This window comes from Betta splendens, chromosome 6, assembly GCF_900634795.4.
Source record: "Betta splendens chromosome 6, fBetSpl5.4, whole genome shotgun sequence".
NCBI lineage: Eukaryota > Metazoa > Chordata > Actinopteri > Anabantiformes > Osphronemidae > Betta > Betta splendens.
Genome location: NC_040886.2, coordinates 3,504,839 through 3,529,500, shown reverse-complemented (window position 1 = coordinate 3,529,500; position 24,662 = coordinate 3,504,839). Strand labels below are relative to the sequence as shown.

General features: G+C 42.2%; 2 protein-coding genes across 8 annotated transcripts in view; both read right to left on the bottom strand.

The window, feature by feature from the left end:
- The window catches only part of necab2 (N-terminal EF-hand calcium binding protein 2), a 72,758-nt gene extending 70,652 nt beyond the window's left edge, over positions 1 to 2,106 (bottom strand). The window contains exon 1 of one of the 2 annotated variants that reach the window (XM_029152848.3): positions 1,724 to 2,106. In XM_029152848.3, the coding sequence (XP_029008681.1) occupies positions 1,724 to 2,050 (327 nt within the window). In that variant the 5' untranslated portion in view covers positions 2,051 to 2,106. The remainder of the gene's footprint in view (positions 1 to 1,723) is intronic. The other variant, XM_029152847.2, reaches the window with a different exon arrangement.
- Positions 2,107 to 2,976: 870 nt separating this feature from the next.
- hydin (HYDIN axonemal central pair apparatus protein) overlaps positions 2,977 to 24,662 on the bottom strand; it is a 53,941-nt gene continuing 32,255 nt past the window's right edge. For 4 of the 6 annotated variants that reach the window (XM_055509596.1, XM_055509598.1, XM_055509599.1 and 1 more), the window contains 59 exons: positions 24,215 to 24,295; positions 23,968 to 24,117; positions 23,642 to 23,881; positions 23,404 to 23,533; positions 23,244 to 23,318; positions 22,990 to 23,157; positions 22,795 to 22,884; positions 22,416 to 22,582; positions 22,143 to 22,217; positions 21,650 to 21,827; positions 21,383 to 21,527; positions 20,597 to 20,747; positions 20,419 to 20,497; positions 20,197 to 20,294; positions 19,815 to 19,958; positions 19,489 to 19,674; positions 19,174 to 19,374; positions 18,720 to 18,949; positions 18,446 to 18,628; positions 18,135 to 18,254; positions 17,851 to 18,010; positions 17,568 to 17,740; positions 17,263 to 17,461; positions 17,055 to 17,148; positions 16,750 to 16,849; positions 16,509 to 16,677; positions 15,646 to 15,728; positions 15,330 to 15,482; positions 15,074 to 15,149; positions 14,584 to 14,788; positions 14,182 to 14,414; positions 13,954 to 14,102; positions 13,655 to 13,850; positions 13,404 to 13,512; positions 12,785 to 13,012; positions 12,471 to 12,613; positions 12,035 to 12,259; positions 11,767 to 11,927; positions 11,547 to 11,641; positions 11,220 to 11,442; positions 10,828 to 11,028; positions 10,619 to 10,745; positions 9,825 to 9,990; positions 9,502 to 9,649; positions 9,157 to 9,364; positions 8,841 to 9,050; positions 8,532 to 8,701; positions 8,221 to 8,419; positions 7,803 to 7,955; positions 7,539 to 7,709; positions 7,285 to 7,394; positions 6,887 to 7,109; positions 5,873 to 6,082; positions 5,622 to 5,785; positions 5,391 to 5,541; positions 5,086 to 5,316; positions 4,761 to 4,985; positions 3,697 to 3,978; positions 2,977 to 3,321 (listed from right to left, as the gene is read on the bottom strand). In XM_055509596.1, coding sequence (XP_055365571.1) covers positions 3,112 to 3,321; positions 3,697 to 3,978; positions 4,761 to 4,985; positions 5,086 to 5,316; positions 5,391 to 5,541; positions 5,622 to 5,785; positions 5,873 to 6,082; positions 6,887 to 7,109; positions 7,285 to 7,394; positions 7,539 to 7,709; positions 7,803 to 7,955; positions 8,221 to 8,419; positions 8,532 to 8,701; positions 8,841 to 9,050; positions 9,157 to 9,364; positions 9,502 to 9,649; positions 9,825 to 9,990; positions 10,619 to 10,745; positions 10,828 to 11,028; positions 11,220 to 11,442; positions 11,547 to 11,641; positions 11,767 to 11,927; positions 12,035 to 12,259; positions 12,471 to 12,613; positions 12,785 to 13,012; positions 13,404 to 13,512; positions 13,655 to 13,850; positions 13,954 to 14,102; positions 14,182 to 14,414; positions 14,584 to 14,788; positions 15,074 to 15,149; positions 15,330 to 15,482; positions 15,646 to 15,728; positions 16,509 to 16,677; positions 16,750 to 16,849; positions 17,055 to 17,148; positions 17,263 to 17,461; positions 17,568 to 17,740; positions 17,851 to 18,010; positions 18,135 to 18,254; positions 18,446 to 18,628; positions 18,720 to 18,949; positions 19,174 to 19,374; positions 19,489 to 19,674; positions 19,815 to 19,958; positions 20,197 to 20,294; positions 20,419 to 20,497; positions 20,597 to 20,747; positions 21,383 to 21,527; positions 21,650 to 21,827; positions 22,143 to 22,217; positions 22,416 to 22,582; positions 22,795 to 22,884; positions 22,990 to 23,157; positions 23,244 to 23,318; positions 23,404 to 23,533; positions 23,642 to 23,881; positions 23,968 to 24,117; positions 24,215 to 24,295 — 9,624 coding nt within the window. In that variant the 3' untranslated portion in view covers positions 2,977 to 3,111. The remainder of the gene's footprint in view (positions 3,322 to 3,696; positions 3,979 to 4,760; positions 4,986 to 5,085; positions 5,317 to 5,390; positions 5,542 to 5,621; positions 5,786 to 5,872; positions 6,083 to 6,886; positions 7,110 to 7,284; positions 7,395 to 7,538; positions 7,710 to 7,802; positions 7,956 to 8,220; positions 8,420 to 8,531; positions 8,702 to 8,840; positions 9,051 to 9,156; positions 9,365 to 9,501; positions 9,650 to 9,824; positions 9,991 to 10,618; positions 10,746 to 10,827; positions 11,029 to 11,219; positions 11,443 to 11,546; positions 11,642 to 11,766; positions 11,928 to 12,034; positions 12,260 to 12,470; positions 12,614 to 12,784; positions 13,013 to 13,403; positions 13,513 to 13,654; positions 13,851 to 13,953; positions 14,103 to 14,181; positions 14,415 to 14,583; positions 14,789 to 15,073; positions 15,150 to 15,329; positions 15,483 to 15,645; positions 15,729 to 16,508; positions 16,678 to 16,749; positions 16,850 to 17,054; positions 17,149 to 17,262; positions 17,462 to 17,567; positions 17,741 to 17,850; positions 18,011 to 18,134; positions 18,255 to 18,445; positions 18,629 to 18,719; positions 18,950 to 19,173; positions 19,375 to 19,488; positions 19,675 to 19,814; positions 19,959 to 20,196; positions 20,295 to 20,418; positions 20,498 to 20,596; positions 20,748 to 21,382; positions 21,528 to 21,649; positions 21,828 to 22,142; positions 22,218 to 22,415; positions 22,583 to 22,794; positions 22,885 to 22,989; positions 23,158 to 23,243; positions 23,319 to 23,403; positions 23,534 to 23,641; positions 23,882 to 23,967; positions 24,118 to 24,214; positions 24,296 to 24,662) is intronic. The other 2 variants (XM_029153228.3, XM_055509600.1) reach the window with 2 other exon arrangements.

Below are 24,662 nucleotides of genomic sequence, written 5' to 3'. Positions count from 1 at the left end.
AACAGCCAGCTCTGGAGCCGCTGGAAGCAGGCAGGCTTTCGGAGCGGACGCGAAGTGCTGCGGTGAGCAGGGGGTGTACAGTATGTGCTCATGTGTGCACGGAGCAGGAAGAGACAGAGAGAGAGAGACGGCAAAGGGAGGAGAAGACAGCGACAGAGGGTGAGAGAAGGATGCATCCATCTCCTAACCTTATTAAGAATAGATGCTTTCCTGGCCCCGGCGGAGGAGACAGAGGGGGAAGACAAGAGGGATGTGGAGGAAAGGAGATGAGGCGAGGAGACGAGGAGGAGGAGGAGGGAACAAAGGATGAAAGCAGTTTGAAAATGAAAAGAAAAGTGCATCTGGGTTAGGATGAAGCAGAAGACAGGAACAGCAGGAGAAACAAGCAAGCAAGTATATCTAATGAGGAGGAGAACACACACACGGAGACACACACACACAACCGTAAGGACACACACGCACACACACACGGACACACACACAACCGTAAGGACACACACAAGCATACACACACGCACACACGGACACACACACCCTGATAATACTGCTTGGAAAATTGAAAAACGATTAACATTTCAAAGTTAGTGCTATTGCCAGGAGGCGGGGCTTACACTTCTCATCAACCAATCAGTTTGAGTGTAATACTAATAAGCGTCAGATTCGGGGCAAGGGCTCAATGCAAAAAAAAAAAAAAAAAATCAGCTCCAATTCGCTGTAAAGAATGACTGATAACTTTGTGTAGACCTGAAAAACAATCCCACGACATCTGACAATAATCAGACAAAACAAAAACAAAAAGCTTTTTTAACAGAAATGGAAAGAAAACATCTTTAAATATTCTGATCCTAAAACCAGTTGAGACCAGGTGCAGAGCAAACACACCTGTGCCGCACAGTGGGAATCCCCTTCAGCCGCTCCATGAGCCAGAATACAGATTTAGATCACTGGGCTACTAGGATACGTTGGGCCTCTGGTCTAAAGCATATCATCAAAATTAGTTTTCCGTGCGCCCCTTTGTCAGTGTATCGTCTATTTGGGTCGGGGTCTAAATAAATGGAACTACTTTTTTTCTTTTTTTCTTGCCCCTTTTAAACCATTAACGCAACAACAGCCGGTCTCGAGGGCAGACGGGGGGCGGTGAAGAGAAGTGTCCCAATATCGTCAACGAGCTGACCTGACCGGGCATGCGTAATAGTCCCTGTTAGACAACGAGAAGCCTGCAACTGCCCGGTATCTGGTCTGGGAAAGTAACACAAGATCAATACAGTACAGCAGCGAGACATTTCCATGAATAATTAAAGTGTTGTTATTAAATCGGCCTCGGAACTCGAGCTGACTGATACTTGGCAGTTGTGTGTTGGTGCGCGGCGCAGTTTCTTCTTGGACTCACACTTAAACCGTTATAAAAGTAACTTCATGAGACCGACTTGTTTATTTTCGAGTATTTAAAACACGCTTTAATACATTCTGGTCCACACCACACGGAGCATATAGCGGATTTATGAGCGGAGCAACGCATATGAACTGAGACTGTCTGAAGGGGCTCGTGCGTTTGTTCGATCGTCCCGAAGTGTAAACGGACAAAAGTCGAACCTGTTCGGTATTAGTTCGGGATGAAAGCAGTATGGATCAAAGTGCAGCATCGTCTCCGTGCGTAAGTGCGCACTGCACCGGTCCATACGCGCACCCGCCCATTCCACCTGGCACTGATCTCTATACTCACATCCAGAATCACGGAGATGCCCCTCCGCGGTTCCGGGGTGAAGAACTGCTCCTGGGCCACGGCTACCTCCTCCTTGCTGGAGGCGTACTCCCGGCTGGAGATGTTCTTGTTGTCGCTCATCTTGGTGACGATCCAGCGGACGAGCCCGTCGATTCCACCGGGCTGGGCGCCGCTGTTTCCGGACTGCGCTGCCGTCGCGGACTCGCTGTCCTGACCGGCTATGGGTTTCGGCTGCTCGCGGCTTTCTTGGGCTCGAAGTTTGGCTTGTTCTTTGTTGAGCAGTTTGTGGACTCCGTCCCTACAGTAGCGCGCTGCCTGCTCACACATCCTTTTGCTGCGGAGCGCTCATGCTGCGCTCTATGGGGGAGAGAGAGAGAGAGAGGCCCACACCCCCCACCTTACTTCTTACATCACAGCACCCTCCCCAAAACACACCCACCCAACACATCCTTCACACCCTCACTATTATCTGTCTAATAACACACGGCTGCGATTTGAAGACTTTGTAGTCACTTTATCACGCTCGCAGATTTATACAAGGTGGTTATACGGTTCATCTTCCCCCGTCTACAGTTTATAAAGTTTTTTATGAAGGTAGTTTATAATGGTTTGTTTTTTTAATCTTGTAGTGTTGGTATTGTGAGCAGTAAGTCCCCATGTGTTCATGCTACAGTATAATACAGCTGGAGTCGAGTTTGAACAAGCTCACTCTCATGTTTCATCAGAAAAAAGGGCAACGTTTCCTTTCACCTTTTCAACATTCACATAGCTGCTTCTTGTTTTCAAAGGGGAATTCTCTCATAGTCATTAAACTGTCACATTGCTCCTCATTAGAGGTTTATGTGTTGTTTATATAAGTGTGTGTGTGTGTGTGTGTGTGTGTGTGTGTGTGTGTGTGTGTGTGTGTGTGTGTGTGTGTGTGTGTGTGTGTGTGTGTGTGTGTGTGTGTGTGTGTGTGTGTGTGCGTGTTTGTGACAGATATAACCTTTGAGGGTAAGAGTTTAACCCAGCACTGGCCTTTAAACTGAGGAGTCAAGTCTTGTGAGGGGCAGCATGGGGAGGGGGGGGTGTTGCTGGACAAAGTAAGTCCTGGTGGAAGCTTGACACTTAAACACTTATCTGTTAAAGTGAATGACCATGTCAGGTGAATGGTCTTTCTTCTCCCATCATTGCAAAATTAGGTGTCACTGTGCAATGACTTGACATGATTGCCCCCATGTGGAAAACACTGTGTAATAACAGGCCTGAGCAGGTTTGTCTCTCCCTGCAGGATTTATTGAGTTAAAAGGAGAAAACATTACACAAACATAAAAATTCAATCTGAAAAAATTAACAGTTGTGTATTTGTGCTACGTGGTCTGTCCTTTTGTTTGTAGGCCCATCTCTTGCTAAAGTGCCTCCATCTGGTAGCCTTTTAGGTAATACACCCATGAGCAGGGCTTGGATTGGCCCTCACAGCGTTGGGTGGAGATGGTTAGCCTGGAAACCCATGGCCCTGGAGGACCCCCTGCTGGTGCATCAAAGGAAACCGTGATGTTCTGGGTCTTTTTGGAGGGAACCGTTTCCACCCCTTTGACTGTGAAGCAGGGATTGTCCAGCTAGGGGAGGAGTAAATACGGCTTTGGTTAGATCCCTGACGGAAATAACAGCAAGTCAAACAAATAATGTGGATTGACAAGACATAAATGTGATGGAGGATAAACAAAAGAAACAATCTCTAAAACTAGTACAAAATCCAACTGCACGCATGTCTTTAACAAATCCAGTAATACAGTATCTTGCCTTGTTCTGGCTGGAGCTGTAAGAACAGAAACATCAGTAACATCTTCAGGAACATAAAGTTCCTACACATTGGGTGTACTGAAATGCTTTTACTCCTCATTTCTGACATATTACATTTTGTTCCACTGATTGATTAGTTCTTTGACCAAAAAAAAAAATAATTTATGAACAAACGTCCATCAGTTATTTACCTGAAAAGAAAAAGCAGTAGTCTGCAGGAACACGTTCTTGAAGGGAATAGTGACACTGCGGCCGGCCTTGACACTAAATGGGCCCTGGGCCTTTGGAGGGAGGCAGGTCCCATGCAGGGGGAAGATGTATTCGCCACCAGCTACTGAAGACAGACTGAGCAGATCTCTAACTTCTCCCAGCTGATGAGGCTCAAAACAAACCTCAACGCTGACCTCTGACCCTGCTTGGAACCCTGGCTGAACCGTGATGCTCTTCTCCACAGTGAAGTCTGGGCAATCAGTCTGGCAGAGAGGGATAACAAGGACAGGTCACAAAATGGACAACACATCATCATTATTATCACTAGCAATATTATTGCATTGCTTTTTTGTCGGGTGGTGTCCTGTATTACAATCTCTGTGGAAAACATCTTGTAGGACTAATGGATTAATCCTGACTGAAAGGTTGAGCTGTTCTGTTCTGTGTTTGAGTTACACCAGACATCACAAGAACTGTCATTTCAAAATTCAGCCAACAGAACATTCTCCCTAAAGGTCTGAGGTTTAAGGCATTTCTGCTATCTAAGTGTCAGACTAATCTCAGAAACCCGGACTCCTCTGGGAAGGCCCCTAACCCTTCCCAGACTAATCAGTGGTAGTTTTTAACGCTTAACTTGTTATACTGTAACTAGGGGGTAAAAAATTTTCCTACATGCTTTGCTGGTACTAAGCTATAATTTAAAGTTGTGCATTTGCACCAAAATGGGGATAAATCATAGCAGGTGGCGTAGTTGCAAAAGTATACAACAGGATGATCTCACAAATCTAAAGAATACACACTAACACACACTGAACCTGTTGATTAAAACCTTCTTTAAATTACAAGAAGTAACACCTTTATAAAAACCTTTCTATTATACAACATATTATTTCAATTCTTTTGTTATACTTTTTGGACTTTTCAAAATGTTGAATGAAATGTACAAAAGATTGTTTGTGGTAAATGAGAGCCTTAACCATCCTGCTTTCTTAGACATTATATGAGTTCAACAGTATAAAAGCAAAGCAGGATGAGTCACCTGTACCTTACAAAAGTATTCCGTTGTGGAGCGGGAGTAGTTGATGAACTTCACAAGAACAGAGTGGCTGCTGCCCAGTGAAGCGCTAAAGTGCACTGTTTTCTCTGGAGGCGGACGCAGAGCTTTGAGAAGAAGATCGTAATGGAAGTAGCCCAGTTCGTTACTAGATAGAGTCAGACGGGCTGTGGACTTTCCGGCACGCTGAGGCTGGTACTCGAAGCTCAGAGAACCCTAGAGAACAGAGGTATGTACAAACCAAATGTCAGTTTAGGTTTGTTTGCAAACACGAGTCATTTCATAATGTACATGAATAGCTGTACTCTGTGAACACCTTGGACTGTCCGGGCACTGTGTGCCGAGGTGGGGCACTGATGTCAGCACATTTACACTCCACAGACAGGCAGGTGGCTGTGGTCAGGGGGTTCTCCACCTCTATAGTGGCCGAGACTGTCCGACGGACCGTGGCCACCAGTTCAATGGTGGAGAGAACCCCTGGTGATAGGGCCTTAAATATAATGTTGTAGAACAAGTACTCGCCTGTCACCTCATTATGAAATGTCACCTAAGGATAGAGGACAGAACGTTGAGGTGAGAGAAAGGCTCTGAAATATCAGTGGAATAAAAAAATGATCAAACCTTGGTGTTGTACTGTCCCTCTCTGTATGTAAAGAAGGAGACGTTGTAGTCTCTATTGGCTAGAGCAGGAACATCAATATACTCTAGACCCCTGAGGGACACAGTAGCATCTGGTTTATCAGGCTTCAGGATCTCCATCAGCACATGGAACCTGAGCACAGAAACACTCATCACTCCACCGCACATCTGAGCTCTGAAGTTGCTCAGACATTACCAAAGATCTGTGCTTACCGCTGCTGCTTAGTGAGCCAGTTGTGAACAAGGAGCTGCTCTGTGTGTTGAGTCTTAGCAGGCAGTTCATGCACAATGGTGTTTTCTGCTTTGGGAGCATCAGCAGTTCCCTGCAGGGAGTACAGCAAGGCTGTCCCATCAGGGAACGAGAAAAAGGCAGATCCCTGAGGAAATAAGTCAACAAGGTAATGTTCACATCTTGTTTTTCAAACCTATCCGCTGTACGGATAAAGGTTCATGTTTTTCTGTACCAGGTGCTTGTTTCCATTGGTAGTCATGGTCAGTGGTCTGTAAGTGAGCTCATATGTTTTGTTCTGGAGGGGTTCAAAAGTCATGGAGGGCAGAGCGCTCCACTGGTCACCCTCAATGACAGGTCTGATGCTGCACCCTTGGTTTGTGGGATTAGACACCAACAAATTCTGCGTGTGTGAGCCACGTACTGGGCATATGAAGTTCACCACCTGGAGACAATGGGAGGGCAACAGCAGGAAAGCAGAGAAAGCTGGAGTAGAGTCTAGCAACAACAATCTCTCAAAGCTAAGAACCCAAAAAAGATTCACTGTATACATGTAGTACTATCCTCACCACCTCCTAAATACAGAAGTGCATCAGTCATGTCTGATAGCCATGTTTCATAGTCTCAAGGAGCTAATCAGCTAATTGAAACATATTTTCAATGATGTTTAAGTCTGTCAACTCAGTATAAAAAAGAACCAAATCAATCTCCCAAATGATCTGACTCAGGTTTTTAACCATCATTAAAGTGACAGACTACAGCGCTGACCAGGCAGCTTTCAGGTTTTATGCCATCTCGAGACATCTGTATCCAAAGTTCTGCACATCAGGTGTCACATCCTGCCAGTTAAAATGTGAGAAAGGGTAAGAAAATTTAATGAACACTACAACTGATCACCCTTGTACAGTAGCTACAGTATAGGTACAGTAAGCAGCAAAAATATGTTATTAAAACAATAATGTGATACTTTTCTGTTTTTTATTTATTAAATAGTGGTTATTTAACACTCGCATCTATACTAAATAATCCAAAGAACCACCTACTCCCCTTAAATAATGTACAGGTACTTTAGTAATTTGACACTTAAATAACAATAGAAAAAATATGTACAGTAAATGCTACAATCAGACATATTATAGATTCTAATGTTATAGAAAAAAAGCATTTGTACTAAATAAAACTGATTGCTAATGCCAATTAAAGTAAGAACAATGACTGTAAGGGCAAAACTTAAGCGCATCGGTCAAACCTCTTTGCTGGTGGACGCCACAATGCAGGAGCCTGTCACAGTGAGCACGGCAGGTGAAGAGGAGCCTTCTATCAAGCACGGCAGGTTCTCATGTCTTATGTCATTACTAAGTTGCTCAGGGGCAAAGGTCACGTCAAATGGAACCTCCATGCCGGGACAGATGTAACCTTCAGCAGGTGAGACAGACAAATCTGGAGGAAACTGTGCCATTTCCCATTTGAATCTGTTCACGAAGAAAGAGATACGGTTTCATGACAGGACACAATCAGCCACATCGTTTTAAAGACTTTTTCTGTCTGTGTGCCAGTGCGTCATTGTGGATGTGGTTTCTGTTTGGTGGAGGCTGTATCATACAGATACCCAGGTAAGTATCAGGTGGAAAATATATTCAACAATACCTGGCACCACGGTCTCCTGTGTTCCTCATAAAAATCCTTTTCCTGGCCTGGCAGCGTTGAACTACGGCTCCAAAGGCTAAGTAGTCCTGGTCCAGCTTCACCTCCACATCCTAACAACAATTAGAACTGGTTGGTAACATGCATTGATTTAGCAGTGGAGTCCTGAAATGTACAGTACAGTGTTGTATCAGACCACCAAAACAAACTAGGTACTGTACAAGCTAAAACAGCAGGTAAGTCACTTGAAAGGTTACCTGGCAGCAGCCTTGGATCGTCAGCAGGGGGTGGAAGAGACCTGCAAACTGTGCCTGCAGCTCAGCCGTGAAGGGAGCTATGTGCTGACGAGGTGAGAATTGGATCTCAACTTTACAAGAACCGCCACTAGCGTTCAGGCTCAGCTCACCCAAAGGACTGATTGTCAGATCCTGTACGACAGCGGCAGAGGAGAGAATATATCTTTTTTCCATATGTGAACCAACATTACTTACTGTTTGTTGTATACAGCATGTGTTCCCTACCTTTGGATCTAGTGGTGTGTTTGTGCTGAGCACCAGGCTAAAAGAGAGGTCCAAAAGACTGCGGTTGACCACCACAATCTGTTTTTTAATTTTTTGACCCAACATCACAGATCCAAGTTTCACCTTCTTCTGCTTGGGATCCTGTACTTCCAGCTGGAACAAATGATGCAAAACTAGTATGAGTAAACTCATCAGATTATACATGGTGGCCAACAGAATTGTATTAAAGCTGGACCTTACAGTACTTAAAAACATCTTCCCTCATTACTTAAAAAAATCTTCCCTCATTACTTAAAAAGAGGAGAGTAATTTTTATAAGCACCTACTGTAGTACTTATTAATGATATTCCAAATGTTATAATCTTAACACTTGTTCTTATATAATCTCCATTCTGTTAAATTTGATGTCATTTCTTACCTTCATCTCAATGCCTTGCCCCAGTATGTCCACATATTTGGTGACGCAGCTGTTTAGGATGAAGGGAAGTTTTTCATGGTAGTGACCTGCCTCTCGTGGAGAGAAGGTTAAGGGCACATCTATCACAGCACCAGGGGACAAAATATGTGGATGGAAGTTCATCTCCAGGCAAGAGGTGTTACTGAACTGGCTCTGGATACTGAAAATGAGATGGAGAACAGAATGTATTCATACTATGAAAGAGTTTATACCGAAGAAAAGCTAATCTTCAGGTAAATGTATATTAAGACAGCAAAATGAAAGTCAGTGACCTGATGTCCCGTTTGCCCTTGTTGCTGATCACTAGTGTCTGGCAGGCCGGCACCATGCCCGGACTGTACAGGAAGTTCTTGCCAAAGTTGAACTTAGTGAAGGAGAACTCAAGCCTAGGGGTGACCGCCCTGCCTTTAATGCCAACATTGAACGTTGACCCATGCTTTACCTGATGACACAAAACATAAAGTTGAGCATAGAGAGGTAGAAAAAGAAGCCAGTAAAAACAATGGAGTATTGTACTGTAACTCATCCACCATTTGCTTTTCCTCACCCTGCAATCTTAGCCTAAGAGATCATCTTCTCACCTTAATGCTCAGCTTAACGTTCTGAAGGTTACAGGTGTTCTGTGGATGGAAGAAGAGCGACGACTTCAGCTGCTTTCCAACCTCAATAACAGCATTCTGGGGTTTTGCCTCCAAGTGTTGGAGCAGCTCACTGGAACCTGACACTTCAAACGTCACTTCCATGTTGAATCTTGCCAAGTTGGACACCAGGAAGTTAAAGGTGGACTGCTCCTACAGACAGTGTACGTTGACAGCATGAAAAATAATGTCTTGACATGTAAATGCAGGTGAATGTGCGTGCATGTGAGTATTAACAGTAACATTGAAGTGTGCTGACATTTCCAAAGTCCAGAGTGTCTTGGTGGTTGGGGTTGAGCTCTCTGAAGCCCCCATTAGGGTTCTCAACTTGAACCAATGCGTTCATGGTAAAACAGTCTGCCTTAACAGTGAGGGTAAGTGGCGCTGACTTCTTCTTTACCCGCAGAACCAACCTGAAACTCACAGAACCCTCCCGGCAAGGTGTGAAGGACACTGACAGGGGCAACCTACACACAGTTGAATAAAAATTATACCCTACATTATTCCATGTGCTGTATCAAATATACTGTAGATAACTGCTCAAATGCAGAGGCAACACTCCTGAAAATGTTATTTACTTGTTTTATGTTATAGTGCCACTAACCTGTCTTTAGGTGCAACATTGCCAGCCATAGGTTGCAAAATGATATTGGACTGCTGGTCTTCACAAAGAAGAGATGACTGCAAGACTGAGAAGTAGACAGGCTCAGACTCTCCATTCACCAGATCAAGCGTCTGCTCAACTCTGCAGCCTGTACAGTACATACAGTAAACACAGACAAACGCATAGTCTTCCATCATAGTCAACCCCCACTAGCGAGTTTGTATCACTACTGCATAATGTATGTTTTGTGTTTCAGCACCAAAATGTTTGCTCCTAGAAAACCTCTAATGAAACTTGACAGAAATATGGGATGCAACACATACCAACAAGTATTTCTCCCAAGAGAAGGTGAGGTCTGCTGAGATAGACATGTGGTTCTCTGGCGCAGCCCACAAACAGGAATGGAAAAGACAGCGACAGCGTCTCAATCACAAAGCTCCAGGATGACTCCACCGACTCCAGCTGCTCAGCTACATATTTAAAATACATCTGTATACCATACCCCAACACACACACACACACACACACACACACACACACACACACACACACACACACACACACACACACACACACACACACACACACACACATACAAAATACAGGTTCATCAAGTGAAAACGAAGATGCTGAGATGATGATAATAAAAGTGGAATGAGACAGAGCAGCTAGGGCAAGTTATAATAATAATTAGTAGTAGTAATAATAATAATAATAATAATAACAACAACAACAACAACAACAATAATAATAATAATAATAATAATAATAATAATAATAATAATAATAATAATAATAATAATAATAATAATAATAATAATAATAATAATAATAATAATAATAATAATAATAATAATGGAAAATTAAAATAAAATGAAATTGGACTAAAATGAAACTAATCATACAGATGAATTGAGATTAGCTGTGATAAATTAAGACATGTCACAATGAAGATGTAATTAGAGTAAGACAAAAGGTTTATAATGACTAGAGAGAATACAGGAACTGATTAATGAGCAATGAAACGAGAATGGAACAAGGGAATTAGCTCACACACGTCAGGTGATTAGAAGGTTCAACTACAGTTTATGGATTCACTGTGTGTTTCCATTCTCACCTCCACCTTCTTCCCAGGCAGAATAGCCCCACTCTGGGTTAGACAGTGGAATGAGACACTGCCTTGGTCTTCACATTTCCACTTGAATGAATAGGGTGTGTTTGTTGGGTTTACCACACTGAAACATCTATTTAGGGAACAAGAACACACCTGTGTGCTGCACTCAGACTTATGGAATTTAGAAACACTCATCTCCTTCTCTCTATTACCTTGTTATTGGTGTGGAGAGGCCAACTGCATTAAACTCTATGACTCGGGTTTGTGGGTCAAGAGAAGCCCTGAATTCAGGATTGCGGCGGTTGCCACTAATGTAGTCTGATTCTTCAAGGTCAAAATGGCAGTAGGGTAGGAGGCTATGGCCACACACTGAAATACTGGGAGCCTGATCCCCTTCCTGCAGATTAGGGATACTGAAAAAAATGTGCACATTAAAACAGTAATATTTAATTCATTGTTGGTGGATATGCACTTCTTTACATTCCTTAGAATCATATTTTATTTATTAACACAGTAGAAATAAATAACACTAATATATAGGATGTTGAAAAACATAAATGTTGATGTCATCTTGAGAAGACAGTGTACGGTGACTTGAAGTTACCTGCACAACAACCTGCCCTGAAACTGGGCCACCTTTAGTGGAGAAAAGTGAACGATGAACTCCTGTATGGAACCTGGCATTATGGTCCCTACGCTGGGCTCGACTCTGAAGGGTGGTAGCTCAGGGTTCCGCATCAGAAGTGACATCAAACTGGCCATGGCACTGGAAGGATAGGTGGCGGTTGGTGCTGCTGCTGCTGAGTGGCTGCCAGGCTGAGAGGTCTCTGTTACAGTAAACACATGTCCACTCAAAGTTCATTTTACAAACAATAAAATATTATTAAATCATTTATGTAACATATTTTGTACTAATACTCATCTTTGGTACCTTTCTGATCATTGTTGACAATATTGCTGCTGGCATCAATGAGAACTTGCCAGGAAAATTCCAGTTTGACACAACCCAGATTCACCAACTGTAGCCTGCACATACACATACTAATTTAAAACAGTATCCAACACCTCAGGATACCTAATGTGCTATATTTGAAAGTATGTTCATATTTTTATGTTAGTGTAAGTATATACTGCACAAGGTGGGGACTTACTGCTGAAGCTGGGTTTGGCATAGCGTGGTGTCTTTGAACTGAATAGTGTCTGTGTCACAACTGAACCTTACATAATCACAAACTGCACTGACATCCAATTCCAACTCCAATTGTGACCCATGAATCACAGAGCAGCAGGGCTCAGGGTCTGTCTTTATCACCTGAACAGAAACATTACATATGTGATGAACTGTAATCGGAATCTCTGATCTCTTTAAAGTCATTTTCATCATTTATTTATTTGAGTGATCACAGTCATCATGCGTACCCTGCTCCCCCCGTGTAGTGGTGGTGTTACTAAAGCCTTTTGTGAGGCACTCAGCCACTGCACTGTCTGCTGCCGGTCATCCCAATCACACACTTCTTCTAATGGCTCCTGGAACTCCACCTGGATAACTTTACATTTCATTGGTTGGCGGTTCAGGGTAATTGGCTGGTTGGAGTTAAAGGTGACAGTCACCACCTTAGAACAACCAGCATGAAGGTGGCCAACCTGTAACAAAAGACTACTTGTTAATTGGATAAGAAATGTCTGTAAACAAATAGGAACAGAGAAGACGAGTACAAAGATAAGCAAAACTACAGAATCTAAGAGACATGAAGATGCAAAATTAACATAAAGACACACAAAAACTACCTAGTAAGCTAATTAGTATCAGTATTATCAGTATTAATATCATATATTCCTTCCGGCTGAGTTTTACCTGTGGTGAAAAGCAGATATGGGGTCCTGCAATAGGCCATTCAAATCTCACCGCCTGGCTACTGCTGTGATTGACCATGGTGAAACTCTCTTGGTAAGGGCAATTTACATGGCAGTCACCAAAATCCAGCACTTCAAAATTACCTATAACACATTTCGTAAAACAAAGGCAATAAAGAAACTCCCGTGCTACAAATCACCAGAGTAGCCAGTACTCATCTACTGTAACACCTAAAGTAATATAATCCTCACATTTTCTATTTCTACTATATAATTAAGCTGTTTTTTCTCACTCTCCTTTCGTGCCTTTCTCACCATATTCCTCAGTTTCGTGTGATGGTCTGCTGATGTTGTCAAGAGACACGATTGCTTGGTAAGCTTTTCCAGTCACTTGTATTATGGTATTGTTGTACAGGTTGTCCTGAACCTGCAGTGACATTGTAGCTGTGACATCCTGGGGTTTGCCAGAGCAAAAGCTGACCTCAAACTCCATCTGTTCATTAATATTTAACCTCAGGATGGCTCCGTGCACCAACTGATGATCTGTGGTAGGAAGAGAGGGTGACAGCAGAGGGGAAGGGCAGTTTAGGAATATCATATGAATGACAATCTGAAGTGTGCCTCTAATATAGAAATAAATCTCTCCATATGAATTTTATGTGATGTATTAATTATCGGTACAACATTTAGGTTTTGGAACAATAGGTTTCCTACTACAGTAAAGGCCACTGTGATCTAATCCAATCTAAAGATTAGCCTGTAACTTATTACTGGTTGTGGACATAAATACTGTAGGTGAAAATTGCAGTGGTCTAGTGATTGGAAGTCAGGTACAGGTGGGTTCTGGACGACACTCATGAAATTCACACTAACCTTGCTGAATACTGACACAGTACTTTATATACTAGGTTATTGAAAGATATTAATGTCCTACTCGAGTCAGTGGTGCCCTTAAGATGTTTGGAGAAGATGGAGCTGCAAGTGTTGCCCGGACCAGCACTAAGTGTGAACACACCATGTTCATCCAGCATGTCGATTTGTACCTATATAGCAAATTCACAACACATATATCTATAAACAGTGTATTATGTTCCTGTGAGTGTTGAAAAAAAGTAGAGAAAAATGAAAAGGCAAGGAAATGGAAAGCTTAACAAGAAAGACACAGAGTAATGTGTCTTACTGTACCTGAGCTGGAACGGTGCCATTATTTAGAAGCACCAGAGGCAGGGTTTGTCTTCGGCCTGTCAATGCCCGTCTGAACTGTAACACTGGGCATCCTTTGTTATCTCTCAGAGCTGGACGCACCACACACACACTGGGCATGTTGCCCTCTCCCAATAGTTCAAAGTCAAGCACCTTACTCCTAAATGTTGGTGACATTCTATTTCCAATAGTGAAAACAAAAAAGAGGGCAGTGATCAGCAAACAAATCTGAGAAAGGTTATAGACAGTCTATACTAAAACTACAGTATAGGAAAAATTACCTGATTGTTCCTTCCAGTGTGGCCTCAAACACTGCACTGTACAGCTGCATTTTTTGTGGCATAAAAGTGACCACAGCGTAGGAGTGGGACTGGCTGGGAATGCTCAGTGTTTTAGCAGGCAAGTTAAACACCTCTACATTGCGAGGCGCCTGAAAAAATGACTGGATATTTTTATCTGCTAACAGTAATTCTCCTGTACACCAACCTCAACAGAGCTAAATGACTTGCCTTGGTATCGCCATATTTGATGGCCAGGTTCAGCTCACAGGGCACCTTGCTGTTGTTTGTGAGTTTGAAGCGAGCCTGAGCAGTTTGTCCGACCAAGACGTTGTTGAAAATAAATCTTCTTTCATCCAGGAGATAAATGCCTTCAGCACTGTGAAACTGCTCAGAGGAGAGCTCTCTGCTGTTGCGGCACAGATGGTGCTCTTCAAAGATGGAGGCCATGTTTAATGCTATGACTGGGGAAAAACAAATTAGCCACAGAAAAGTCAACAAAATACTGAAGTTCTGTCTAGTTCCGTCTTTAACGTTTTAGCCCTAATGAAAACACTCTGCCTTCACTAATGGAACTGAGCCATCTGGGTGCAAGCAGTTTAGGTTTGTTGAGTGAGACTATGTCATTCCCACCTGGCCTGCAAACTTCAACCAGCAGTCTGTACGGTATACCCTCAGGCTGGTCCGAGGGGTCACGGTGACTGATATCAATGAGAAAACCCTGGTTCCAGTTGCCCAGTTGTTCTGCAACGCATTCCACAGTCACCACCTGGTGAGAACCTGGCTGCAGGTTCCCTGCGCAGGGAAACACTGAGAAGACCCCCATTGTGATTCGGTTCTATAGGCAGGATGGAGGAAGAAGAAGAGATGAGAGGGTTGTACGGGGAGATGGATAAACAAATTTTACACCCCAAAGACAGAAGGCTTTGATTTGACCGTGCAATTCAAAACAAAGACGGGCTGACAATTTGACAGGTTTGCATTGTGAGCATATTTTGCTTCACAGAAAAATCATACAAAGCAGCATTTTGATTCATTTTTATATTTTATATACTAATTGACCACATGGTGAGGAAATGAGTGCTCCTTGGGAGAGCAGGAGGCAGAACTTGTTTTTTCTTACTTTGACTGTGGCACCGATGGACCTGGCTAAATCCTTCTCTGTGGCTTCTTCTTCTCCGGGCTTCTTGACTCCAATCCTAACGCAGCAAACACAACCTCATGTATTCCAAACACCTTAATGCAAACCTATAAAGGGTCTCATTCCTCTATTGTAGGTCATGTTTATGCCAACTGATATTGGACATGTCAGATGGAACAACAACCTACCCTGGTGTAGCCCAAGACAATGTCTTGTCAGTGTGTGTTTGATCTCTTACCTTGCTTTTCCTTGTAGAGCATGTTCTGCAATTGTGCTTAAAGTAAAGTTTGTTTCAAACAGTCCGTTGTTCTCAATAGTGAAGCTCTGGATTTTCTTGCTGCCGTGAGTCACTGGGCCAAAGTTAATATCACATACAGGTGTGATCTTGTACCTAAAATGTACCAAATATACACTGATCATAATTATTTATCTAAGCTTTGTCTAAATGTGATCTCCTGTGAATAAGATATTTAAATTAAAATTAAAGTAAAAAAGAAAAAGATAATTATCCATCTCTATATCATATAAAAGACAAGGATGAATGTAGCCTTAACCTGGTGAAGACAGACTGAACCGACACCTTGATCGATAGGACGGCTATGGTTTCCCCTCCATTTCCCAGGCTGGGTTCAACCACCTGCAGGAGGCAATGTCAGTTAGTTACATCACACATACAGTACACTGAACTGTCAAATCATTCTAGAAAATTTTTTTGCTACAGTAGTCTCTCCCTTATGTTCACAAATATGAAAGAAGAAGACAAAGCAATCTTGTCTTTGTCTTGATGAACTGGGTTTTAAAAGAATGTGTCTCCTCAACCCCAACTTATTAAATTATCTTATTGATGTAATTACTGTACACAGCATGGGCATGGCATGGGTACATCTTCCTCTCTGTATTAAGATATTTAGTAAATGTTATGCACAAACAATTTTTCAGAGAAAGACAGTACAGATAGCAAACCTCTTTAGGAACTGTGCTGTAGGTAGCTAAAGGTAAGTGTAGATGTCCATTTTCTTAACCGCTTACTCCCTAGTGCGGGGTCACGGGGTGCTGGAGCCTATCCCAGCTGGCTACGGGCGAGAGGCAGGGTACACCCTGGACAGGTCGCCAGTCCATCGCAGGGCAACACATAGACAGACAACCATTCACTCACACACTCACACCTACGGGCAATGGAGAGAGGCCAATCAACCTAATGCACGTCTTTGGACTGTGGGAGGAAGCCGGAGAACCCGGAGAGAACCCACGCAAGCACGTGCAAACTCCACACAGAAAGGCGCCAGGGAATCGAACCCAGAACCTTCTTGCTGTGAGGCGACAGTGCTACCCACCGCACCACCGTGCCGCCCAAGTGTAGATGTGTAAAGTCTAATCAAACCTATCATGTACAGAACCAAAAGTTTATATCTCATACCTGGCAGAGCAGGATAGGTTGTTCTTTAATGAAGACCTCTGTAGTAGGTCTGCAGATGATGTGCAGTGTTTCGTGCTTATCATGGGGCATTAGACTTCCACACTGGGGGTGGATGGTGAAGACTGACTCTAGCTTGGGCTGGCTTGGGTCCGTCCGCTCAAACGCAAACCTTGAAGAAAGTAAAGAATAAAGGTGAAAACTGAAGTCACTTCCGCGGTTCCAATGATCATGATATACTCACTTGTAGGCTATCTTGTATTTCCCTTGGTTTTTCATCCTAACAGGAAGTTTTTTTTCTTCAAATACTCTGATAGTTCCGAAGTTCAGACAGCCATCTGCCACTGAAAAATGTGTGCGCGTGTCAATAGTGTACAGTAATTACAGGCTGTTTTATCTCTAACATCCTGTTATACAGCAGTTGTGTAAGGTACAGTGCATCAAAGACTACAGTATATCATGATATTGGGTTGATGCAATACTGTACTGTAGCTTTATGAACTACAATAGTTAGAATAGTTAATGTATACTGCTGTTGGGTGATTGTACCTGGAGAGATATCCAGTGCTATATCATAAGCTTCAGCTGTGACTTGTATGTTTTCTGTGTGCACAATGCCTAAAATCTTTTCCACATCAGACACCTGAAACAAAACACAATGTTTAACCATTGACATTTAAAGAAATGTTGCCTATCACATTGCATGCTGTATGATAGGCATCATTTTTGTTACACATTCATATAATGTGCATCTCACCTCCAGGCGCAGGATCCGTTTAATATGTAGTGCTTTCTTGGCCCTAAAGTGTAAGCTCAGTGGGAAAGAGGACTTTGGCGATATGATTCCATGATCTTGAGGCATGCTGAACTCATCGCCCAATTCCTCCAAACCCTGCACTCTCCACGATACAGGCAGAGCCGTCTTGTTATGCAGTGTCAGTGTACGTGTATCCCGTCTAGAGAACATTATGAAAGGAAAAAATCATACAAGAATCAAAAGGTTTTGTGAAAAAAACGTTTTTTAGGTTGTTGTTCCTGAGACAACAGTCCACATTTTGATACCTGTGCAGCAAAGTCTTGTCAAAGTGAAAATGTTTGCTTTCCAACTCCAGGTTTGGCTGAACACCCCAGCAGGAGAAGTTGATAATGACAAACTCTGGATTGTCCTTGATAGAGCACAGTATGCTGTCTTTCATCTGACCTGGTTTTGTTGGATAGGCCCAAACCGTCAACTCCTAGTTGGAAAGACAATACAGTACACTTAATGTTAAAATAATAATACTAATACTAATAAGTAAATAATGTTTAATCATCTGTCATACAGTGTTAGAGGTTGTTGCAGTACCTGCTTCTGCTCTGGTTTCAGAGACATGACTGGTGGGTCCAATAGATAGGTGGTGGCCTGGGTGTCATGTTGAAAACGGAACTGCACCTCAGCATCCAGGCCTGAATTATTATAGATTACCAGCATCTCTGTGTTCTCAGGGTACCTATTTTCCTTGTATCTACACAAACAAAGACACATGAATTTTTCCATACAAAGACACAGCGTGCAGACGAGCTGGTAGAGTCTCTGAGTGACAATGGTACCATGTTAATGCAATTTGTTCTGGTGAAGTAATTTCCAACCTGTCTCTGGTCTTGCTACAAATTAGTGGTCCAAACTCAAAGTACCCAGGTTTGATTATGTAAGTCTTCTGGAGCCCTTCTTCTATTTCTTGCACCTTCTTGGTCAAAGCAAAAATAGTCCTGGTGTATGGCACATGACAGAAATCACATTCAGTATCATGTTTAGTCTAGACCAACAAACAAACTATGATGATGTTTATTTATTATAAAAATTGTGAATCAGCCTTTAATACATCTGGTATGTTTGTCATCTATGCATGTTTCTCCGTAATGTCTGAAGTCTATAGCATGTAATGTGCAGATCTACTGACTTGTAGTCACTGCAGATCGAGGGATAAGTGCAGATTCCTCTGCAGACGAGCTGGTAGAGTCTCTGAGTGCCCAGCAACTCAAAGTTGAACGTCTGCTCAAATTTCCCGGGGGAGTCCGAGTAGAACCAGATCTTCAGAACCACCTCGCCTTTGGGTGGTACGACCCAGCGAAATGTACTCAGGCTGCATGCAAGCACATGCGCGCTGTTAGTAAAACAACCAAACCTCGTCTTGTGCATGTACTGTACAGAGTGACCGAATGCATTTTCCTTGCCTCTGTTTGCGTTTCTGCTCCAGGTTTTCTTGGCTTTGCTCTTGCTCAGCAAAGTCAAATGTGGTGGTGGTTTGTGAAGGTGAATGATCCGAGGCCTTCGCTTTATTCTTGGCTGACATTCGTCTCTTGCTCTGACATTCTTTGCCTTTTTTATCCTTGTCCTTTACTACACCACTCTCCTTATAGGTGCCCTTTTTGCGGCTTTTAGAAGCTATTGTTTCTGCCTCTTCCTTTAACATGCATAGTGATTATTAACACAAGCACAAAGACACACAAAGACAACTGTTATTAACTGTTTTGCTTAGTAACATATACATGTACTTTACTGTACTGTATGATAGAAATGAGTGGGAGTATTTACAGTCATTTTGATTCTTGGTGCTTCTACTTTCTCTATATTTGGCTGCTTAGAGATATAAACAGTCTGTGTGTCCTGTGAGTTAAATGACATTACCTTTACAACCCATGTTTGCGTATCCTCTTCTAAATCTTTCTTTTTGTCACACCATTCATCTGGCACTGAATGGTCCAAGAAGGCGAAACAGTCACAACTGAGTTGAGCATATAAGTCTTCCCGGTTTTTGGGGTAAGGAACCAAAGAGAAGGTGACAGTGGAGGGATTGGGTGGGCTTCTAGGTCTCGAATCACCTGAAACCTAAAGGGAGCAACAGAAATGAAGAAGCAGTTAGGAATTATTAAGAAACTAATAAAAAGCCAAGTTACACTAACAGAAAACAGAAGAATCTAGCAAGTGTTACAGCGGCCATACCTCGCGCAGTGAAGGCAGGGAGCTGCATTTAAGTAGTTCTGTGGCACTAGAAACATTTTCCCCAGTTACATTCACCACAATGTGACAGAGAATGTCCTTTGGAGACCCCTCATCTTCCTCCTTGTCTGCTTCATCTGACACACTCTTGCAATGGTCTCTCTTGTTCCTTCTGCCAGCAGAGTCCCTCTGTATACAGGGACAAGCTTTATTTGTCTTTTATTAGCATTTTTCAAATTTCTGTACTAGAATAAAAAAGTCATCTTTAGATAAGTAAAGCATACTTATAAATAGTAATACCCAAAGTAAATTAGTTTGCATTTTTGAACCTGTTTGTCTGCTGGAGCATCTTCTGGCACTGGCAGGGACTCTTCACCTGGGAGTGGGACAAGCAACAAGCCCTGGTTGGAGTCCCAGTGCTGCAAAATGTGCTGTACCTGCTGCTGAATCTGCTCATATAAAATTATATGATTCTGCAACATAAAAAGAAGACAAAGGGTTACAATACATTATACACTGTCCATGGCAGTAAACTCAGTTTGAATTCAGCTGTGTGGATTGTCAAAGTCTCTTTTTCCAACTGTGGTGAGCTCAGCAGCTCCACCCAGATGCTTACCACTGGGCAAAGTAGGCTTACAATCACAGGCTTAGTAGTTTGACCTCTGAAATTAGAAGAGTAATGTTACTCTATACTGCCTTTAGCAGACTTACCTTCTCTCTCTCCGATTTGTCTGCAGGTCGAGGAGACTCAGCTGGGACTACATTGGAGTCTGTCTGTTTCTGTGAATCGTCAGTATTAGTATGAAGCCCTGTAGCATTAAAGAGGACCACAAATCAGCAACTAATTCTTACTATTACTGTACACCATTTTCATGGTGTCAACTTCAACTTTCATGATGTCATTTGAAATGTCTAGAATACAGGGTACTTTACTGCTGCCTGCACCTGCTTCGTCTGAATCTTTGGATTCGTTAAGGGAAGACAACGAATGTCTTTTCACCACATCTGCAGACTGTGGAACAAATCAGACAAAGGGATTCCAAGATTACTAACTCAATAACTGTATTTTTACAGTATTCCACTGATGACTGCTGGAATGTGATACACTTACAGCCTGCCTCCATTTATTTCTTCTTGATACTTCTTTAGTGTCATTTTTTCCACCAATCTTAGTATTTCTCTTCAGTTCATCATCATTTGGTTTCTTCACTTCCTCCTGTTGTTTCTTTTTATCTTTCAGCTTTGCTATTCCTCTAGATCCTCTTTTACACAGGTACGCACAGAGTTAATGGTACATACTACTGTAGGTACAGTAGACATAGTGTACATACACTGTTTTTTTACTGGTGGTAAACATTCCAACTATATGGTGGAACCTTTAAGAACTGAACCCAAGGTAATAAGGCTAATAAGGTAAGTATAAGGTTTATAAGGATTCAAGGTTCAATTATTTTTATATTGTCCTTGAACCACTCTAATTTATACACCAATCCAAAATACTACTACTAATAATAACAATAATAGGAAGCTTATTTTAGCAGTCACCTACAGAAAAACACATACAGCGTTTGAATTATATGGAATTACATTCCAGTACAACAGCAAATTAAGTAACTTATACATATAACTATGACACCACTGTGCAGATGTTTGTAGATTTGAACATTTTACTATGTTATTCAGCAGCTACAGATCTTTGAGGGTCCTTGTTTGGCAGGTATCTACGTTAATGCTACAGTAACTTTACACCCAGAAGCAACACATTACATACAGTACAGCACTATAAAGTCTCCCTGTCTTTTGGTCAAGGGAAGATTAACCACAAATTTGACTAGTTATGAGGGTTGATTGATTCTAATATAGACAGCACAAAAATGTCCTAGCTTTCAGGCAATACCTTCTAAGTTTGTGCTGTTGCAGTTTCTCCCTAATGCACTGGATGATATGTTCCTTCTGCTCCTCTGGCAGAGAATCGTACTCTTCCTCATCCAGGTCCCGCAGCCACTGTTCCTCTCTGTCAGCTTTCTCCTTCTGCAGAGCCTCTGAAGGACACATGCACAGTTCTATGTCTAATGTTGTCTTAATGAATAGAAATAATAAAGGAATGTCTTGATAACCTCTGTCCTCTGTCTGTAAGCAAGTGTGTGCACCCTGTGCTTCTCACCTTCAGCTTCTCTCTGGGCTTTCTCTCGTGCCTTTAGGGCTTCAGAGGACATGGACAGGTGGACTACATAGATGTGTTTGCGATTATTGAGGGCCTTTAGAACAACCTGGAGGGTTTTTGACACCGACTGTGTGTACGCAGACTCCAGGCCATCGATCACTATGCAAGAGTCGTTTACCTGGTGATGAAGGCAGCAGCAGCAACACAAATGAGAAAATAAAGAAAGCCAAGACACAACTCAACTCAAACATGAGTGAAAGCTTTGACTCACTCTCATAACAACAATAATCAGATAGCCTTTGTTAAAAGTGGGACATTTTGATGTGTGCATTTTGTTTTGGCACAAGGACGTCATCGTCGTCTTCACCATACTGTCATTAAGGTCCAACTGTTCATTCACTTCCTGTTACTGTTTAATTTTAAACATTTTTGATCCCACACAATATATTATTACTATCTACTACACTAATGCTTCTACTGTGTCTCAACTTACCTGAAATCTTTCCACAAGGATATTAACCAGTAGTTCTTCAGGTAAGAGACTGCTGACTGTGGTTACAACACCTTCCTGGAGCCACATCATAGAAAAGGAAATTAATGTTTTCATTCTTTAACTATATTTAGCCCCCATCCAAAAATAGCAACAGTCTGTTTTATTCTGACTTTTTTTGTTTAACACTAAACGTCCACACTTTGTCTATGCTGCTTTAACAGTTCTAATTGATGCTGCATAACACAGATGATCAGAAAATTGAAGAAACTGTACCCGGCCAATGTGTGTGCTGTCAATTGCATAAGGTGCCTTGCTGTTATGTCTGCTGCTGGTTTCTTCTCTGGGTTTGGCAGAAAGCTCCACATCAAATTCAGCCGAAACTGAATCCGGGGGTATATCTGAGCGGTCAAGATGTGCCACAGGTTCGGTGTTTGTGGTATCTGTATGTGAATATACTCACTGTAATTTGCTTTGTGAGAGCGAGTACCTTGCAAGTGAAGTATTCTGCCTGTTTATTTTAATACTGTACATTTACTGTGTTGCTTCACTGCAGATAATGTAAATGCTCACCAGCTGTTTGGGTCCTCTTCAGTGCATACTCAGCACAGCTAGCATCATACACTTACTGTATACACATCAACAAGTGACTTGCCTTTCGCCAGCGCATCTGTAACCACAGCATCAACGCTCACACATGGTCCCCCGTAGTGTTGTGCCAGAGCAGCCGCTGTGCTACTTTTACCTGGGAACAGGATACACACACATTTACACATACAACATGCACACACTCACCAACTAATAGGTTTTAGTTTCATGTTTTCAAACTGACCATCCACTGTTTTTTTACCTGTGCGCAGTGCTCCATATACAACAATAGCAATGCCGCTACGGCTGGATTTAGCCAGCCACTTGGACAGGTCAACACACATATGGCGGGCAAGTGCTCTAGAGACTGGTGTTATATCAAGTGGTCTCAGTGTCGCTTTGCTTCCTTCTTGATTCATTTTTGAAATGACTAATTGCACAAAACATATGAGAAAGCTATAGTACAATAGATTTCATAAACATCAGGACTTGTGCTTTAGTGATGGTTGTGCTCACATATTGTAGCAGGTGTCACAGTGTGAGTATCATCCTCTTTTCTGTCTGCTTCTTCTTTACTCAAGTCATCCTCTTCTGTAGGTTAGATAAACATTATGCGGGCACAAAATGTAATGATTACAACTGAACAAAAAATATCTAGTGCTTGTAGCTACTGTACCATCATCTTTTGGCTGGTTGCAGTGCTCATTGTAGAACTCAAGAAGTTCTATGGGAAGACTTTCTCCAGGAGCTCTAGGAGGCAGCAGTAGTAGGTTGTTGTCTTCATAATCTTTCATCAGCCGCAGGATCTGCATCAGATGAAGTTATGACAAAAACATGTTATGGGGAGAAAGGCCAGGAAGGTGTAAGACACAATAGGAATAGAAAGAGATTTCTGAATCTCTAGAAAAAAATACCTTTTCTTCCTCAAGATATTGTTTGTCAAACTCCAAAGAATAGAATTCAACAGGGAAGGAGCAGGGGTTTCTGACTGTGATCTCTGCTTCTGCTTTGGTGCTGGCAGGCAGACAAGGCCCCAGTTCCAGGACTGATGGGCTAAAGTGGAGTTCTGGCTCTTCACCCTGGCCCCGTGCTGTAATGAACACCTGCTGAGTGCTGTCAGCCACGTGGACTGAGAGCCGCCTGCTGTACACATGCTGCAAAAACACTGTTATTTGCCTTTTATTATTCAAGCTGTTGCTTATGTTAGCCCACAAACTGTAACAAAAAGAATCTACTGTACCCCCTCAGTTGGTCTGAAATTTATCTGAACGTTGACTGTTTCCCCTGGAGACAATGTGCCAGAATTAGGAATCATTTCAAACACAACTGGAGTTGGTCGCTGCTCCTGCTGGAGCTTCTTACGCTGGTATCGAGGCAGGAACTTGTCTACCTGAATGAAAACAAAACACTTAAGCTCTAAGCCTAACACTGTTAAGAAGCACTACAGTACAGGTTTTCAATCTTTCAATTAGGTAAATAGGTTTTACCTTTTTTAAAGATTTCAGCTCTTCAGCTGCTCTCCATTGGCAAGGTACAGACTCACGATTTAACAGCTGTACTCTTTTCATCTAAGAAGCAACAGTTCATAACAAGTCTTATACAAAGAGCCGAATACATGGCTACAGCAAACTTCATTTAGCTTTGTTCATACATTTCATACAGTTCATACACAGACAATTCATTACTTAAAATCATTTATAGATTAAAGCTCATTTAACTATGTCAAGTGTTTAGACTTTGAAAATTGTCCTGATTTTGCTGTAAATAAACGCAAGATGGCACCCCAGCATGATGGTATACTGGCTAATTAGTATGCCGTCCAAGTGCTCAGTAAAGTCCCCAAATTTGTAGATACAGTAACACAAAATACAATACAATACATACAATAAACCAGATTCAAATTTGTGTATAGTAACGCATAAATTGTGTGTTTTA